Here is a 19,709-nt window from a genome sequence, read left to right as displayed (position 1 = left end):
ATTTGTTTCTTTTTATAAAACATTTTAATTTACTAATAATAAAACATGCATTAAACTTAAATAGGTAATAAAAAGAAATGTTCACACTTCATCATTTTACATCATATTAAATAAAATACTTTTCATAGCGTTTTTACTAAATCTATTACATGCCAACTAACTACATCAAAAGTAGACATAAATGTCATACTGTTACTGACGAGGTAACACCTGCTTGGTGATGTCCGATGATCTCCTTACGCCAATTGTATCAAAACCTACGTGTGAAATCAACACACGTTAAGTAATTTCTTAGTGAGACATACTTAACCATAAGCAAACTTATAAACATAAAAATAGCATAACAATTCTAATATTGATTAACTCTTTTAATTTATTATAAACCATATAGATGCTAACATGGTAATTTACCAACTTCCTATTCATGTTCATGTATTAAGATGCACACGTAGTGCCTATACGGTAGTTCATCAACTCATGATGAATTCTGCGGGTTGCACACATCGTGCTTGTACTGTTTTTCATCAACTCATGATGAATTCTGTGGATTTCCACATATAGTGCATGTACGGTTATTCATCAACTCATGATGAATTCAGTGGATTTTCACATATGGTGCATGTACGGTTATTCATCAACTCATGATGAAATCCGTGGATTTGCACACATAGTGCATGTGCGGTTATTCATCAACTCATGATGAATTCCGTGGATTTGCACACATAGTGCCTGTAGTACACATAGTATTGATATACCATTGCAACATATATTTTTTAACAATATCTATTCATAACTCTTAATATACATAATAAATGCACTCACCTGGCTGGCCTCGCTATGTATCAAAACGCTACACTGATAACTAAAGTACTTTGCCTTTGCCTTTCATTTTGCTTGACTCGAGAGCTTGATTTCGATCTACTCAAGCATCCGTTAAAGACATGTATAATATCAATTATTAGTATATTCCCTAACAATTATACTTAAACAATACTCAAAAGTACATATTATTAAATTTCTATAACAAACTCAGTTTATCTTAACATTTCTGGCTCAATAGTATCGATACCCCTACCATGGTATCGATACCCCTACCATGGTATTGGTACTACTATGCTATGGTGTCGATACTCTATTACGATATCGATACCATTTTTTGCATTCTGTTATCAATGGTATCGATACCTTCCTCACAATATCGATAATCCCCTTTCGGTATCGATATTGATTGCATAAGTATCGATACTACACAGCTATTTCTTCTCATATTAAGCCTATAGTATCGGTATTGTTCTATCAGTACCGATACTCGTACCCATATTTTCCAGTTTTCAACTCGATTATTACCCAAATTAGGTCAAATTTCCTTATGTTTACACCCAACAATGCTGTTAAACTCTTCTATACTTATCCCTACTGACTTTTCTTAATTTAGCTTCTTAAAACATCTAAAATCTTCCAAGAACATTTAAACCTAAGAATCACACCCCTTTTTCCAACATGTTCTTAATCTCATCCAATGCTTCTAATCTCTTAGTTACGTATTTGAAAAGATAAAAATACTAAAAACATCAGTAAAAACTCATATTCTAACATAACACTCAAAAACTCATTTTCTTCAATCTCAAATATCTCGTCCATCTCTTATTTTTTTTATCTCATTTAATCATTCCTTAAGTTTCTATCATACTTAATAGTTCAAAAACCAACCAAAAATGAAAAAAAAATAAACTAGCAAATTGAAATCTCAGCTTTAGCTATAGAATAGAGCTATCCACGTTAAAGAAAGAAGAAAAAAAGAGTTGACTTAAGCTAACTCACTTTTTCCCTTATTTCTTTACTTAATACCTTATAAAGTATGAATTTTAAATTCATTTTATTCCAAATGAACAAAATGTCCTTTTAAGCATCCCTTGTTATAAAACCACTAATCCAAATCATTTCTCATCTTCTATCATTTAAGCACTTTAATCATCAATTTTTAAATCTTTTCAATAAAGTTCCTAATTCGATATTTGGGGTATTACACTTATCAAGGCAAAACGCATGCCTTTAACATAACAATTTAGCTGACGTGATGAATAAAGCCTTGAGTATTGCATAACATGATTATTTTGGTTGTCAAGTTAGGGGTTAAAAATATTTTTACTCACTAACTTGAGGAGGTGTTAGAATTGTAATTAGTTAGTTAGTGCATATTATTTTTTGTTATGAAGTTAGAAGATTTGTTAGTGTTGTTATAGAGTTTTTTTTTGTGCATATATAAGAAATATTATCTTTTTATTTTTATTACGATGAAATGAAAGTATTTTCTTCAAAAGTTGTATTTCAACACATGGCATCAAATGTTAAATAATATGTATTATTCAAAATGTCAAAAATCTTATGATACAAAAGTTACTCAAGATGACATTAATGCATGAAATTTTATTTATGATTTTCATTAAGTGACTTCAGTGTTAGAGGGAGTATTGTTCTTTAAGGTCTTGGATTCAAGCAACTCAAGGTGTGTGTGCATTATCAATGGCTAAAAAAATTATGAACAACCTCTCATAATCATTGAGTAAATTCATCCTCGATTCTTCTAGCTAACAACATCGGTGAGACTCGATATTGCAATCTAACTAAGATTTAGGAATTTGGGTATTAAAATTTATGGATTTTAATATTGAGATTTAGAGATTTGAGGCAACAATTAGGGATGTTCGATAATAGGTATTAAAATTTATGGATTTTAAGCTAGTAGTTTTGGGTTTACCCAAGAGGTATGTGGGCCTCAAGAGTTTCATAATTGAAGTTGCTGGTCCAAGTGTGGGCTTAATTGGATGAGGATTGGGTCCAATTAACCATAAAAAGGGATATTTGTATAGTAAAAAGATGAGAAGAGAAAAAAAGCATAATTATCTTATTTTTAAAAGATGTGAGTTTTCATCTTTTTCATCTCATTCTTCTCTTCATTTCCTTCATTTCATTCTCATTTCTTTCTCCAATTTTTTCTCCTAGTCTTTATGTTTAGAATCTCATAACTTTACTTTTTGGCTAGAGAAAGAGGGTGTAAATCATCTTAGTTCAAGAATAGTGGAAGGAAATAAATTTTGTTATGAAATGAGCTTCATTTCAGGGTTTTTATCATCAAGGTAGTATATTTCTAATCCATTTTAGTGTTAAGGCTTTCATAAGCATGATGATTTATTAAGATTTGAGTATTTGAGTATTTTAGGGTTTATGCTTGATTTCATGATTAAATGGCATTCTTAATGTAATTCATGTGTTTTTATGACATTTTATGACCCTAAATGACTTTCTTAAACTTCAGCACATTATTATGAATCAAGCTAAGAACCTTGAAATGATTTTTGGGTGTTTCTCGATCTTAAACAAGGCATTTCTGGGTTCAAATATCGATACTAGATAAACAATATCAATACTGGATAAATTGGGATGAAATCTAGGCATTTCTAATAAGGAGTATCGATACTAAGGGGGAGAGTATCGATATTTCCCCTATAGTATCAATATTGTGGGTACCTTGTATCAATATTGGGCCAATTTTCAGTAAACAAAAGTCATTTTTACTACCGATACGAGGGTATCGATACTACCCACTTTGGGCGGTTATATTTGACCTTGTTAAGTCACGTAAGAGTTAAAGATGATCTGTAATGATGGAACTTAGACCATGAGGGACATAAATGATCAAAGGTGCCTAAAAACACTCGTTGGAGAGGGTACAACTGAAGTAACCATACCAACCGTAATGCGTCCAAGTATCTTCAGTCGAGCACATATCGAATAATTAAGAACGAGGACAATTACAAAGGATGTAACACCAAGTGGTACGATAAGTAAGCTGGATTAAGTAATAACGAAGTCGTGTACTTCAGAAATGTTAGTGAATCAAGAATGTATAAGACGTCCCTCCAATTCAATGGGTATTGAAGAGAAGTGCAATAAGAGCGACTAGAGTGTTGCTACCCAGTAATGAACCCGATTCAAGTATCGAACTAACTAGTATTATAGGTAGTGAACAAAAAACACAATAATCATTGTAAAATCATGAAATGCATATAGACCTCTTTATAGACAAAAATGACTAAAATACCCTTAAGTGTTAATGGCTAGAATAAAGCAGTTTAATAAATTATTAGAAATAACATACTACTAACCTTCATATAACGTTTTAGATGAGAGAACGAGCGAGATATCAGCTAATAAAACTGATGACTTTACCTTAGTACGTCGAGCTATACTAGTGTGTGGCGAGGCTACCTCAGTTGCCCTAGTGGGGCATTGTTAGTGGAGTGTAGCTAGGCTACCTTAATTGCCCTCGTCAGGCATTGTCAGTATTTTTTGGACTTGGGCCCTTAGTAATGTATAGTTGCATCAGTCTAGTACATCAAATATCCTCATAGCTTAGCTTGACGACTGTGTGAGACTAAGTTAATGCTTTAGTTGAGCGAGAATTGTACCAATGTTATGTAATACCGAGTTCCCCTCCATGATCTACCTAATGGCTATGTGAGATTAAAAGATCATTCATCAGCTTAGTGGGAATTCTATCGATGTTATGTGACACGGGGTTCCCTCAATTAACTAGTGTTCGATAGTTATGTGAGACCAGATACTAGAAAAGTGTTGCATTCATATAATGCATATCAATGTTAGTGTTGCATTCAAATACTGCACAATAGTGTCAATGTCGTATTCAAATAATGCATACCAGTTACAGTCATTATGGTTAAAAACTTAATAGAGGTGTACTCATGGTGACTTAGCAGAGGATTAAAGGAAACATGAGACTCTAACTTCAGTAATAAAACAGTAAAATCTTAAGTAGGTAGCACTTGATTAAGATCATGAATGTACCTACTGCTTAGTATCATATCTTTAGCATGCTTATGTTTATGAGACACATAATGTTGTTCTAGATTAGCGATTATACTGTTGGGATTTGTAAGCTCAATGTTCAGATATTTTCCAATCGTAGGTTATTAGCTTGAGTTGTTCATAGAGCATCGTCGCAACATGACTTCCAGCATCTCCCTTAAAATATTGATTGTAGCTTTAGTGGGCATGTGTATTCATAGGACCCTTATTACTTTATTCAGATTTTATAACCTTGAGTTGTATTATTTTGATTTTAAACTGTGTCACAGAGTTCCGATTTATAAAAGTATTTTTATAATTGTCATGTATGTCTAATTTGGTACCATTCAATATGTTTTAAAAAGAAAATAAATAGTATTTAAAAACAATGGTTGTCTCGGAAGCCCAATGTGATACTTTAGGCCTAATTGAGTTTAGGGTTTTACAAGGATGTCAGTGGCAACGATTGATGCTTTGGAATTAAGGATTTTGAGACTTTTTCTTTTTTTGAGATTTTAGCAAAATTTTGAGATATTTTTTTTAAAAATAATAATAATTTGAATTTTTTAAATAAGTTTTTAAAAATTTATAAATGTGTCACATGTCACGTTTTGAGTGGTTGAGAATTTTTTTTAATATATGTTACGACTTAAAAACTTAAAATAATAGCATTGATAACATTAGACACCAATATTGATCTAGAAAAAAATACTTAAATGATAAAAGAGGTACAATTTGGTGAATTTTTTATTAAGCTTTTAAAAAATAGGATAAAGTACACAAATATCCCCGAATATAGGGTGTTGCTTTATTGATTCCTCTTACTAATAAAAGTTAACAAATGGTCATCCAACTATAGGAAGTTGTTTTGTTGAGTCCATCGACTATTAAAAGTTATAAAATGATCATCTGACTATTATATGTTCTAAACTTGTCATTTTCTATTAAAAATTTGACGGTAGTATGAGTTGTACGTTAACATGATGGCTGAGATATGATGGTCATTTGAGATTATAGGATCATATTTTATCATATCTCAATCAATATGTTAATATACAACTCATATTGTTGTTAATTTTTTAATGAAAAGATATGCGTTTGAAACATATAAATAGTCAAGTAACCATTTTTTACTTTTAATAGTCGAATGCTAAACAAAACAATATCATATATTTAAAAAGTTATTTTATAATTTTTAATAATTAGAGACACTATAAACTAACGTCCTATGGTTATGAGAACATTCCTAACCTTAAAAATAAGAAACACAACAGTTATTTTAATACATTTAAGATCACTACTTACCTTGAACTTTGCCTCACCTTAACAACTAGGGCTGGCAAATCCAAAGAGAAACACGTTTTGCCACGATCGGAAGTGTTTTCTGTTACTCCCTTTTCCGTTAATTGAAGAAAACGAAACCCAAAAAAAAAAAAGGAAGAGGCAACAATGCATTGCTTTCCAAAATGAAATTAATCCAATTAATTAATGTAAAATCATGTCAGATAAATCACAAGACTGTTTTCCATTTCGATTCCAAACCAAAACAAGGGAAAATGGCCTCCAATCGTTCCTTCGAAGCCGAGATCGGACCCGATGGATTCCCTAGGGAATCTCCTGTCATCACCTACACTGAGAAGGTCACTTCTCTCTCTTCTCTCTTCTCTCTTCTCTCTTCTCTCTTCTCTCTTCTCTCTTCTCTCTTCTCTCTTCTCTCTTCTCTTAGTGTTTCGTGATTGCTTTGGTCAAAAACTCATGGCCAAATTTTTTTTAATTCCTGTGGCGGCAGATAATCGAGGAAAAGCGGGTTCAAGTCAAGAAGTATGTTCGTGTTCTGACTTTTAAATTTATATTTTTGGATATGTGCATTATTTTGAGTGGTGATTTTTTCACTTGTACGGCTTCAATTGGTGTAAACCTGGCCAGTATGGACGATTCTGTTCAATGCTGGGATTTAGTTCATTAACACCACCAAGGAAAGTGTTCTTCTAAGCCTGCTGTGCACGTCTTTACGTTCAAATATGTAGAGAGAAAAAAAACAGGAAGGATGTATAGACAAATATGTGTTTTCTATAAATGGTTAGCCTTTGAAGAATTACCTTAAAGCATACTGTAATTTAAATTTAGAGAGATAAGAGCTTGTTTGTGCTTCTGCATAAAGTTGGTTTTCAAATGAGTTTGATACTACTTAAAATAAAACCTAAATCTTAATTGATTCAATGTTACTGCTTTATTAAGTCGTATTATTCGGGTCTGAAATATTCAATTTTGCACATGATTATGAAACTCTGCCATTTCTTTTGTGTCTTTAAATTTAGGATTCTCTTTTACTCAATTAACCAGGTTTAAGAGAGCTTTGCTTGTTTATTTTCTTGGGTTCAGTTATTAGAATTTAACAATTTATAGTAAATAATTCTGTTTGTATCTAGGAATTTTATCATCCAGTGTGTAGCGTTTGATTGTAAAAAGAAAGGCTGAAAGAAGATCATGCCTTCTAAAGTTGCCTTTTCTCTTCTTATAAATGTTCTTTCCGTTTGTTTCTCATGACTTGATTTGTTGGGGATTTTATCTAATCTCTTTTGATTCATACTTTCAGATATATAGAAGAAAATTATTCTAAAATCCGTGATTTTGAAAGAGAACTAGCAAATATTTACAATGGAGATTAAACTCACTGCTGGGCCTAAAAAAGCAGGTTGATGTTTTGTTGCGTGTCTGAAATATTTCTTTATTTATGTGAATTTTTCTAAAAAGAAGTGATTCTTACTTTGCATAATGTGTGGTACATACCTTCAGCCCTTGAAAATATGAGAAAGAAAATCGAAATGTCACTGAGAGAATACGTAGTGCCAAGCAGAAGGAAGAACAAGCACGAAAGGTTTGTTGCATTTTCTCTCTTTCTCTCTCATCCTAGTGTAAGTGTCTTGCATCAGCCTTGTACTATCTCGTCTTTTCTTGATCGAAGTAGAGTTGTCATTTTTATAGTTTTACCTGATTAGGACAGAGGTAGTAAGTTGATTGGGACTTGAGAGGTCAAATCATAAATTTTTTTACATGAAAATCCTTACCATGCAAAGGTTAAGATGATAACACTGCAAAGGTCAAATCATTATCATAGTTCTGCCTGCTTAGGGCAGAGGTAGTAAGTTGATTAGTGTTTCTGCCTGGAATTGTAGATTGATGTAGATTCTTGGATTTACTTATACATAATGGTTTGTGTTATGAACCCGAGTATGGGATCGAATGATTGGACGATGAAAGGGAATTCTAAGGGAGTAACCTACCACAAATTACTGAAACGCAACTTTTTTTATTCCTTCGTAATCTCCCTCTTAAATAAAGGTAACAAGCTTAATAGATTAACTCAAAGTAATAGATAACTAGGAATTAAATAAAAAAATTATAGGGATAAAATCATAATAGCTACTAGATAAACTTGGCAAATAAGATAAAATAATAAATAAAGATAAAAAAAAGTCAGAATCAGAATCCTAATTGATTTCAGACTCATCCCAATGTGACTTATTGGGTCTAGGATACTGCTGACTCTGTAACAGGTTGTATTTGAATTAATTAAGGCCTAAATTGATTTTCTTGGACCTGCTGAAGGTTTCTGAATAATGTTTCAGTTTCTTTTGCAATATATTTTATTAGCAAGTATATTGCCTCTTGGCTTATTTGTATTTTAGACTTGGGAAGCGGCAGTGAAGGCGTTGAATGATGAGGAAGCAATGAAGCAGAAGTTATGTGAGGACTTAAAAAATCTGGTATATTTCTTTACTGTAGGTGGATAAGCATGCATTAATGCCCTGTGCAATAATTTGATACTGTTCATTTGATAGGTTCAAGAGAGCTGTAACTCTCAGTTTGCTCGACTTGATGAGTTGAAAAGGCGGCTGGAATCTCTGAACCCAAGCAGGTCTCCCAGGTTGTCTTGTCATGTAAGATTTCCTTTTATTCCTTATTATTACAAGAAAAGTTGTTCATGAAGTATCCAATACTTATATGGTGTTCTATGATAGGTTCTTTAAAACAGTCATTGAAATAAGCATGTCATCTGGTGAAAAATGGTTTTCGTTTACTGTAGGTTCTGATTCTGATTTTCTATCGCTGATCCATTTCTGCATTCACTGTTATAAGCTGGATTGATAAGGAGGTGTCGCATCGAAATGGAAAAGATATCCATGTGTGCTCATTTACAAACTCAAGTTTCCTTACCAACCAGTATAGTCCTTGTTGATTATTTGTTAATGTTTGGTTCCCTTAGTCATTTGTTCTACTAATCAGACCAAGTTGCCACTTATCCGTAACAATAAAATAAATGAATGGGAAAAATGAAGTGAGATTGAAGTCATAAGTTGCCGATCTTTCTGAGATCATGTTTGTTCTTATATAAAAAGTTACTCTGGAGTATCTAATTTGTTTCAAGAATGCCTGCAACAATTCCCTGGTTTACTCACCCAGGACCTTTTTGTTTGCCTTTTATATGTTTGTTGTCATAGAAAGATATTTGAAAGATTTCCCTTGGCTGTACTGTTTCCGACAATGCACCTAATGTAGATAATAGTGGAAATGTCACAGCAATTAATGCGAAGAATCAACTGTCCACGAACGATGGAGAAGTAAAAGGAAAGAAGAAGACTCGTTATCATGGAAGAGGTAAAGGGATCGGTGCCGTGCCCAAGGGTAGAGGATCTGCAGCACCCGGGTGGACAGGATCGGGGTCCGACGTGGATGGTAGAACCTAGAAGAAGCATATTTCAGATCTTCTCTATTCTTTGGTGAAGGATCAAGAGGACAAAGCATCACAAGCCTTTCACCCCTGTTATTTCTTGATCATATCTGTAACCTTATAACTTGTTGATATGAATGATGCCATTTGGCTTTTCTTTCTTATTACCGGAATAGATGAGTGCCTGTTGCGTTCGGTTCACGGAATGTAAGATTATCAGTGGGAATAAAAGATTATTAAGGAATAGGATTACTGAGAATGTTGTATTTTGTGTTTAGTTGGTTTAGCAGGAATTTAAGATTACCGTGTTTGGTTAAAGGAATAAAAGATTATTGGAATGTATATTTGACCAACTTGTCCTTATTATATTTTTGTTTTTTTAACAAGTTGAAAAATATTTATATATTTTCTTTAAAAAATTAAATTCATAAAATTTATATATATATATTTTTTACAAAATTGAAAAATATAAAAAGGTTTAATGTAATGGTAAAATTTTATTTTAACCCCTGAATTTCATAGAAAATTTTAATTATAGATTTTTTTTGTAAATTTAAAATAGTTTAAGGATAAATTTGTAATTTAACATTTGTAGAATTTTTATTAATCAATGACAGAATAAGGATATTTAAAAAAAAATTAAGGACATTTTAGTCCAAAACGCCAATAATCCAACAATACCTAAGGAAAAGGAGGTAATGACATTCCCGGTAATATACCCAAAAAAAAATTCACTATTGATAATGTAAGATTACCGGGAATAACATTCTCGACCAACCAAACGGGAGAATGTGGATTCCATTCCCATGGGAATCTCACATTCCCCCAACCAAACACACCCTTATAATTGTCTTCAAGTAGTAAATCATTTAGAATTCATCATGAATGTACGTTTGCTCGCCTTCTTTTCAATTTTGTTTAGTTTTGATCACCAAATTTGAAAAAATATATACGAGTCACTTATGTTATCGATTTATAATATTTCAGTCAAAATTAAACTTTGAGGTGTAAGTTTAACTTTGAAACAAATAGTCTTTAAAATTGAATAAATCATAAAATTTAAAGGAGTTTTGATTTTATTTCATTAATTTTAAAATTGAAGTGTCTTAAAGAGTAATTAAGGCCAAAGAATTAGAAGTCAAGCATAGTATATTTTTTTTATAGAAGTCGTTAGTTTTATTAAAAAAATATCTTGAATTACAATAAATGTTTACAATCATAATTGTGAATTAATCACATAATTAGACTATTTTTCTTATAATTATTAACACAAAAACTAGTCACTTAAGATCACATAAGGACCATACAAGGAAAGGTTAAAAAAACCTAATAAAAAACTCGAACAAATATAGATACAAACAGATCTAATTACAATGACAATGAACCACAAAAGGGGATTAAGCTATTAAAAGACTGTCGACAAATCATTGCTTACATTCATATCGAATACAGCTGCAAATGAGGTGCTCAATCAGGATCTGAATAACGGTTCGTTATTGGAATAGCAGACGTTATATAATATAATGTTATTGCATGATCGTGATACTTGTAATTATCACAGTAGTACTTACTATGTCTACAATCGCAATAAACATAATACAACCGAAAATGTGACCGCAGCTGCAATTTAAATATTTGAGCCTCGTTTTTCCCATAATCATTTTTATATCTATAATTTTCAGACACTTTATACTAGGTAGTTAACAAAGAAAAAAGTTGAGATCTAAATTGATATTTTGTTTAAATTTTAGTGATTAAATTAAAAATAATGTTTTACTAATATTTCACATCATCAAGATAATGATAATTAACAGCCAATGATCGAAATATAATAAATCGATTATGTAATGGATTAAAACATTTTTTCAAATTATATTGTCAAAACTAAACAAAGTTAAAATAAATGAAACCAAGCTTGTAATTTACCCTAAAACTTAAAATTTTTCTATAAATCTAAGGTAAGTACAAAAAAAAATATTTGTTCAAAGATAACTATCAACCAATTGATATTTAACGCTTATACCCTAGCATTCCCGACGCTCGAACCCATGACCTCAAGTTATAATAACAATTATTTACCATTGAGATCGCTTAATTCGTATCCTAAAACTTAACTTGGTTTTACTAATTAAGCAACATGAATTATGGGCTTCATCTAATTATCCATTTAACGTTTATACCCTAGCATTCTCGACGCTTGAACCCAGGACCTCAAGTAATAATAAAAATTATTTACCATCGAGATCGCTTGATTCGTACCCTAAAACTTAACTTTGTTTTACTAATTAAGCAACATGAATTATGTGGGCTTCATCTAATTATCCATCCATCTCAAGAATCTTCTTTTATTTTACTTTTTTTCATTTTGGCCCACCAAATTTGAACTTTATAAAGTTAGGATTTCACTCCCATACATTATATATTCCTTATTAAATTAGATTATCAGACTTGACAATATTAATTTTTAAGGGTTCAAAATAAATCCTTTCGTAGTTATATTTAATTTCAAATTTTAATTTTCTCTATATAAATATTATCATAATCCAAATTCGTTTGGGCCTGAATTTAAGGTTCAAATATTAACCCGAGGCCTAAATCAGTTCACCCAAACCCACCAATCCTGCCTAACCCCAGGCCTATATTTGTCCTTTTCTTAAAGTACATTATCTATATAGTCGGTGGTCTTATTTTTAAATCATACTTAATATTACATGTAATTTTTTTTTATTTTGATCATCTATTATTAAAAATTTAACAACGATGCTAATATAATATTTTTAAATATTTGTTTTAGTTTTCATATCATCGTCTCTATAGTCTTGAGTTTGAACTTTGGGTTCAATTAGAGATAATCATTTTTGTGGGGGCAATATGATCTTTGGTAGGGAATTTTTGTAACTTTAGTATATATATTCTCATGTCACCACTTTATTGGTTGAAAAAATTATTAAAAAATATCATTAGAGGTTTATTGACTATAAAAGATACGATGATGTTGAATTAAAAAATATTTAGAAAAATATCATATCATGTCAAATTAGTATCATCATTAATTTTTTAACGAAGGGTGACCACATAGAAACATAATGTTGGGTATGATTTTACAAAAAATAATAGTTAGATGTCCAAAACAAAAACAAAGTAATAGATGGGTAACTAAATAGGTAGTTTTCCTTTAAAAATGCAATCTAGTGACTCAAAATGTAGTTTTTTTAAAGTGGGTGAAGAAATGTAATATTACTAATAGCTAAGTAGCTATGATTGTAGTTTACCATTAATTTGTTGGTTACTTATTACAGTGTAGAAGAGTATTTTCGTCAATGGCGGAGGCAGGAACAAAGAAGAGAAAATTAGGGGACAGAACCAAAGCCAGAACAACGGCAAAGTGGCCTTTCGTTAAACCCAAACTCGAACTCCAGGTTACTCGCCTTCAAGACAACGATCTTTTCACCGTACGTTTATCTTGAATTCCATTTCAGCTTCGATTTCGACTTTTTCCATTGCAATCTGAAATACGAAACATGTTCCTTTTTTATTGACAAGAAATGAAATATGAAAATATGCTTAAGTCATTGTCGAATTATGTGTTGAAAGAGTTCAAATTTTGTAGTGCCTTATAGCTATATTTGGATTCATATAGGCAGTGAAATTCTACTTTGACATGCTCGATGTACAAGGCTCAAGACTCGAACCTGTCAGTAGAAAATGATTTGGAAATTAGGGATGCTAACAATATGATTTGTAACTTCATTAAGCATTAAAGTTTTGGTCGCGGCAATAACCTAGTGAATTTAGTGGTTAAAGAGATAGTTGTTATCCTTAGAGTTCCCGGATTTGAACATGACGTGAGAGGTGTTTGAGTGTTCATTGTCAAATGGTTGAGTCTTTTGAGCATATGATACCTTGTAATCATCTCAGATTAATCAAAAAAAGGTTTTGGTCTTGAATCTAAACTCGTATAAGTTAGAAAAAAAAAGTTGCTCTCCAATGGGAAATGATCTTGTTGAAATTCATGGATGGTGATGATTTTACTGATTTTAAGACACATGCAGGTGCAGAATTTCTTCACATCTGCTGAATCAAAGGGATTTATTAGAACTGCAGAGTCAATTGGTTTTGAGCACCAAGGAGGTCTTGGTCCGGCAAAAGGCGAAGCCTACCGAGACAATGACCGAATATCTGTTAATGATCCTAAACTTGCAGACACTATATGGCAGTCTGGACTTGGCCGATTATTCTCTGATATTAAAATTAGGGGGAAGGTTGCTGTTGGCTTGAATCCCAATATTAGATTATACCGGTAACTTCATCCCCCCCCCCCCAAAAAAACATTAAATCCATGCTTACTTTTATTTGAATAAATGAATAGCATAATCAATTGCCTGAAATACTTCTTGAAGTGATAACTTGCTTGGACTATAAATGATTATGATGTGTGCTGAAAGCCTGAAGGTATCTCATCCATTTGACTGAATAATACACTTTGAAGTGTACATTGAAACTGAACTTTTATTTTTTTTTATGAATTTCCATGCATATTCTACTTCAGGTATAAGGTTGGTCAGCGTTTTGGACGGCATTTTGACCAAAGTGTTGATCTTGGAAAGGGAAAGCGCACCCATTATACATTATTGATATATTTAAGTGGCGGGCCCGAAACCAAAGGTAAAAGTGATTCAAACAACTCGAAGGATTCTGAATCAGAGCCTCTAGTTGGAGGGGAGACTGTCTTCTATGATTCATGGAATGGTGTTGCAGCAGAGGTAAACGCCTTTGAAACTTTTATCATTTTGCTTTTGTTGTTTCCCCCTTTCATTTTGTTTTTATCTTTTTCGAATTCCTATTGGATTGGCCGTATGACTTGCTGTGGGATATCCTTTATTTACGTAACGTTAGCTCTGCAGGTTGCTCCTGCTGAAGGAATGGCTCTCCTACACATTCATGGTGACAAATGCATGCTGCATGAAGCTCGAAATGTCTCCAAGGGTATCAAATATGTTTTCAGATCAGATGTGGTATTTGCTTTTGGACCGTAGTTTTCGGATTGTGAAGGTTCGTGAATTTTCCTCTATTAATGGTAGATCAGTTGTAGCAATGCCTTTTCTGTTTTACTAATAACTGATACATGGATGATCAATATTGTTGAGTTGTGCACCTAGGCATTTTAGCTCTAGCTGTAGACAACAAACGCAACCCTCTTTAGGATGTGTGATCAAATGCTTGGTGCGCCTAGGAGAACTCTTTGTAAGCCCTAAATACCCATTTGATTGAAGTATCTTTAATTTCTGTTACTTTTAAGTTTACAAGAAAGGTGTTTGATATTTCTTACAATTTTTTTTCTAATTTGAATTATAATAGCAAATTGGTATCTACAAAAACTAGAGCACATCCTAAATACATAAAAAAGATCAAATTATAATTTATGGATTCGTTGGCATAATAACACAATTACCCCAATGTTTGCACAAATGGTCATTTTACCCCTATTCTTTTTTTAGATCATTTTACCTCCCAACATTTCAATTTTTAGTCAAAACAGATTATGTTGGATGAAAACCATTAGTTGGCTACTTTCAACACATGTTGACGTGGAATTTCCATGTGTTCAATTATTGATGTGGCATGTGTCCTATTATCATTTTGGGTGACATAGCACGTACCAAATCATCATTTTGGGTGACATGTCACATGTCATGTAATCATTTTAGGTATCATGACACATGCTATGTCATCAATTGATTACATGTGAAAATTTCATGTTAGTAATGTGTTTACTATTAGTCGATTAACGGTTTTTATCCAATAGGGATCTGTTTTGACCAAAAATTAAAACGTTAGAAAGTAATATAATCCAAAAAAATGAAGCAAAGTGACAATTTATGCAAATATTAGGGGTAATTATGTCATTATGCCTTGTAAGTTTATAATGCTTTAATCACATGAAACATATCACAAAAAACAGACACATATGTTTCCTCTTTCCGTTTTTTCTCTCCTTTTTCCCCGTTCCTTTGTGCTTTGTTCTCTTCCCTTCCTTTCTATTCCATTTATTTTCTTTTCTTTTTTTACTGTTTCTCCTTTCCCTTCTACCGATTCTTCTCAGTTTCCAAAAAAAAAAAAAAAAAATTGAAAGGCTTAATACAAACTTGGAGATTTTGAACTTTTGAACCTTCCAATTTCATTTTCAAACAAGACTTTTATCCTAAAAGCAAAATACAAAAATAAGTTTCTAAATTATGCCTTGAAAAACATTTTAATGTCTAAAAAATTTTTCGTTAAAAATATATGCCTAACGTTTTATTAGTTACACTTTAAAGTGTCTATTGTTATATTTTTAATTTTTTTAATAATCAAAATATTATTTTTTTTTTAAGAAAAGAAAGAAGAAAAAAAGCTTAATTTTTTTATAAAAAACCAAAATTTTACTAAAATTATAAAAAATCTCTAAAAAAACTAAAATCTCTCATTTCAAACTCTAATTACCAACCATCGTCGGCCATCTCCGGCTATCATTATCATCGTCGAACAGTCTTTCACCCGTTGTCACTTGCCCTTTAATCAATCGTTGCCCTTATTGTCACCCAAATCCCCTAAATCACTAAAATCACCAATATCCTAATTCTTAATCTTTTAAAATCCTAATCCCCACGATGGAACGACAGAGGAGCAACGATAGAGTGACAGTGAGGAACACAACCACTTGAGTTTTGATTGAAATTGTACGGTGGTTCGAATTGTGGTGGCAGTGTAGCTTATGGACGTCGGGATTAGTCGGAATCGACGAAGAACAACAATGTGGCTTAAAATCCGACAAACCTTTGAACTCTACAGCAAATCGTGGTAGATTACGATGAAAGACCAATGCGGGTTTGATCGGGGGTCGACATTGGTCTTGATGACGATGGCGGCTATGGAAAGGGAAGGGAGAAAGGGGGAGGGAGAGGGGGAGTGAAGCACATGCTCTTAATGTTCGGGTTTTTTTAATAAAAATATTTTATTTTTTAAATAAATTCTCAAAATTACCATAATGTGACACCTGTTACTTACGAAGATTTTTAACGGTGATTAATGTCCAGACACCTAAAAGTATAACGTTGGAAACATCATAGACTTATTTTTAGTGAAAATTTCTTTAGACACTAAAACATTTTTGAGGCATAGTTTGGGCATTTATTTTTATATTAAGCTAAAATGAAATAGTGAGAGGGCTAAAGTGATTATTTAACCAAACGTTAAAGAAAAAGAATAAAGTCTAAAATGACTATTTAACATAATGTTAAGATTTTTTTTTTTGTATTATGCCTAAATTAAACCAGCATCAAAGAAAATTTAAGGGAATGAGATGTTTGATGCCAGATATGACAATTGGTTGAAAACATAAATTTTACTATTTACTTATCTACTCTCATCCACAAAATCAGGTAATATATTAATGAAAACCCGAAAACTACAAACAAAAAAGAACAGAAAAAAACTTGTCTTGTTGGGGACTCCTAATTTGAATGCTTCATGCACATACGCCCGTATCATTTAACTGTCAATAACCGTCCTTCCCCGCCCTACTTTCGTCATCTTCCGGCAATTATTTTTACGCTACCACCATCCGGTCATCATTGATCTCTCCGGACGGCCATTCGACATGGCAAAAGCGATGGTGTACACCTTTTTGGCCATTGCCTTCATTATCATCTTGTTCTCCCCAACCAAACGGCACGTTCATCGTCCAGTGGGGTTAAATCGTCGTCTCGCTCACAGATTTACATTCGACCCTTTGGTCTCGAGAAACGAGAGATGGACGGAAGACGGTGGAGAATTGAGCGAAAACATTGCTTATGATCAGTATTTCCAAGATGATGGGCTTTTAAACACCTCCTTAAGGCTGATGAGTTTGTTCCCATTGTTAGATAATTCGCCAAAAGATGGTAAAATCAGTTTCGAGGAGCTCGGGGTTTGGATTAGCCAACAGGCCATTGATCGTTTGAGTTATAGAACCAACAGACTGATGTCTTGGCATGATAAAAACGGCGATGGTTGTCATCAGCTTCGGCGAGTATCTTCCCCAGTTTACACCGGAAGATATAGGTAAACCCTTTTTCAAGGATGGATGGACTGAGCGGCGGGTGCGCATTCGCTCCTGAAATTTTTAAATTCTCTTATAGTTTAAATTGTTTGTGTGAATTTTCTATTAATAATCTGTTTTCATCCTAAAATTTTATAATTTCACTTCAATCTAAAATGAGTTCATCCCTGACATTTCCTATTTTGGGTTGAAATATTGTCTATGATTGTATGCATTTGACGAATTTTTTTGGTAAATTTTGATTGAAATAGAAAAAAAATTCAATGGGACATGGTGATGCTGGTTGGTGGGGGGAGCAATTCAAGAATGCAGATGAAGATTCCAGTCTTGAAGAATGTAGTTTAACCAAATTTCCTTATTTTTCTTCATTTGTTCAGTTTTTTACATCCAGAAGATAGCAACAATGGAGAAATCCAGAGATGACTGTTAAGGGAAAAGTTGAAGTTAGTTTTTTTTTTTTTGGTTTTTTAAAGCGTAATATCAAAATTCACCCTACGTCAGACAAAACGATATCGTTTTAGTCTATTTTTTTTCAAGTACTTTTGTCTTGGTATTCCATTTTGAAGTAAAATGATCTTCAGTTAGATTGAAATGATTGATTAATAATGAATGCATATATGATGTCATTTATGTGATAAATCTTATATGTCGAAAGCAAATACGTGACAGAATCAACTGATCATTTTGAACATGTAGCGTGATTCACGCCATCACTTTTGATATATACCTTGTGTCATGTCATTATTTTCGACACAAAATTTGTCATCACTTTCGACACACAAGACTCGACGTCAACAACATGCATTGATCGTTGGTATTAATGGCTTTCATTCAACCAGATGATATTTTATCTTAAAAATGAAAAATTAAGAGCTAAAGTATTTTAAAAGAAAATATCAAAATGACTATTCAGTAGATACTTTCTTTTAACATTTCGTATTTTTTAAATTGTCTGCTTCATCTAGTAAGGAGGTTATTATGTCATTTGCTTGAGCTGATTGTCGGATGAAGACTGATTTATTTTATCCTTTTCTCCTGATGAAATAGAAGTATGGACGATGACCACGATGGACAACTCAATCTCAATGAATTTAAAGATCACACATACAGCATTTACAAAACCTATGCAGATTATGAAAATTCTGCAGCTCTTACCCCTACCGCTGAACAAAAATTTGCAGAGCTTGATATCAACGACAAGTAATTCCTATTCACCCCATTGTTTTGATAAACTTGTATATCGATTATAATCAGATATGGACCAGGAAGTGGATGGGGTAGTCACTTCCAAAAATTTTAAATTAGTATATATTTTAAATACTTGGTATTTTCAAGTGATAATCTATTACCTTTAAAATTTTATAAATTTATCATCTAACATAAGATCACGCGTCTGTCCCTAATTATATCTATATCTGTGCAGAAAACTGAGCATTGAAGAATTGAGGCCCATACTTTGTTATCTCACCCTGGCGGCTGTTCTACGCCAACTACTTCGCTCTTTATCTGATGCGTGAGGTCAATTTCTTCACTTTTTCCAAAGGCGTAATGCATGTGGCTGGGTTCTTGATTTGGATTTATTTAAGTGAATCAGGCCAGTGATAACAAAGATGGGTATTTGACGCTTCAAGAGATGTTGAATCACCGCACCATTTTCTACAATTCGGTCTATGATGATTATAATGACGATGACAACAATGACTATTATCATGACGAACTTTAAATTCAGTCATGACAACTATGACGACAATGATTACCATGATGAACTCTAAATTCAATCTATGATGATAATGACAATGACGATCATGACGGACTCTAAATTCAGTGTATGAAGACAATGACTACCATGACGAATTCTAAATTCAGTTAATGACTATAACGACTACCATAAAGAATTCTAAATTCAGTATATGACAACTATGACGACAGCTAGTATTATAACGAACTCTAAATTCAGTCTATGACCACAATGACTACCTTGCCGAACTTTAAATCACCTACAATTGTTATTAAACTCCATGCCTTTAGAGA

The 19,709-nt window shown here is 32.5% G+C and overlaps 2 protein-coding genes and 1 pseudogene across 2 annotated transcripts; all 3 read left to right on the top strand.

Moving 5' to 3' along the window:
• Positions 1-7,524: 7,524 nt before the first annotated feature.
• Positions 7,525-9,614, top strand: LOC120184965. The gene is made up of 6 exons (XM_039189303.1): positions 7,525-7,561; positions 7,663-7,781; positions 8,556-8,633; positions 8,709-8,785; positions 8,889-8,998; positions 9,427-9,614. The coding sequence occupies exons 1-6, from the start codon at positions 7,525-7,527 to the stop codon at positions 9,612-9,614; spliced, it is 609 nt and encodes a 202-aa protein (XP_039045234.1).
• Positions 9,615-12,918: 3,304 nt separating this feature from the next.
• LOC120184958 lies at positions 12,919-14,702 on the top strand. Its single transcript, XM_039189296.1, has 4 exons — positions 12,919-13,050; positions 13,651-13,898; positions 14,148-14,361; positions 14,503-14,702. The coding sequence occupies exons 1-4, from the start codon at positions 12,919-12,921 to the stop codon at positions 14,632-14,634; spliced, it is 726 nt and encodes a 241-aa protein (XP_039045227.1). The 3' UTR covers positions 14,635-14,702.
• A 2,535-nt stretch (positions 14,703-17,237) lies between these two features.
• On the top strand, positions 17,238-19,401 carry LOC120184976 (annotated as a pseudogene).
• The last annotated feature ends 308 nt before the right edge of the window (positions 19,402-19,709 follow it).

The sequence above is a fragment of the Hibiscus syriacus genome, unplaced genomic scaffold, assembly GCF_006381635.1.
Source record: "Hibiscus syriacus cultivar Baekdansim isolate YM2019G1 unplaced genomic scaffold, ASM638163v2 tig00112981_pilon, whole genome shotgun sequence".
NCBI classification, from domain to species: Eukaryota; Viridiplantae; Streptophyta; class Magnoliopsida; order Malvales; family Malvaceae; genus Hibiscus; species Hibiscus syriacus.
Note: the sequence above shows the minus strand (reverse complement) of the source record. Positions and strands in the feature narration are given on the sequence as shown.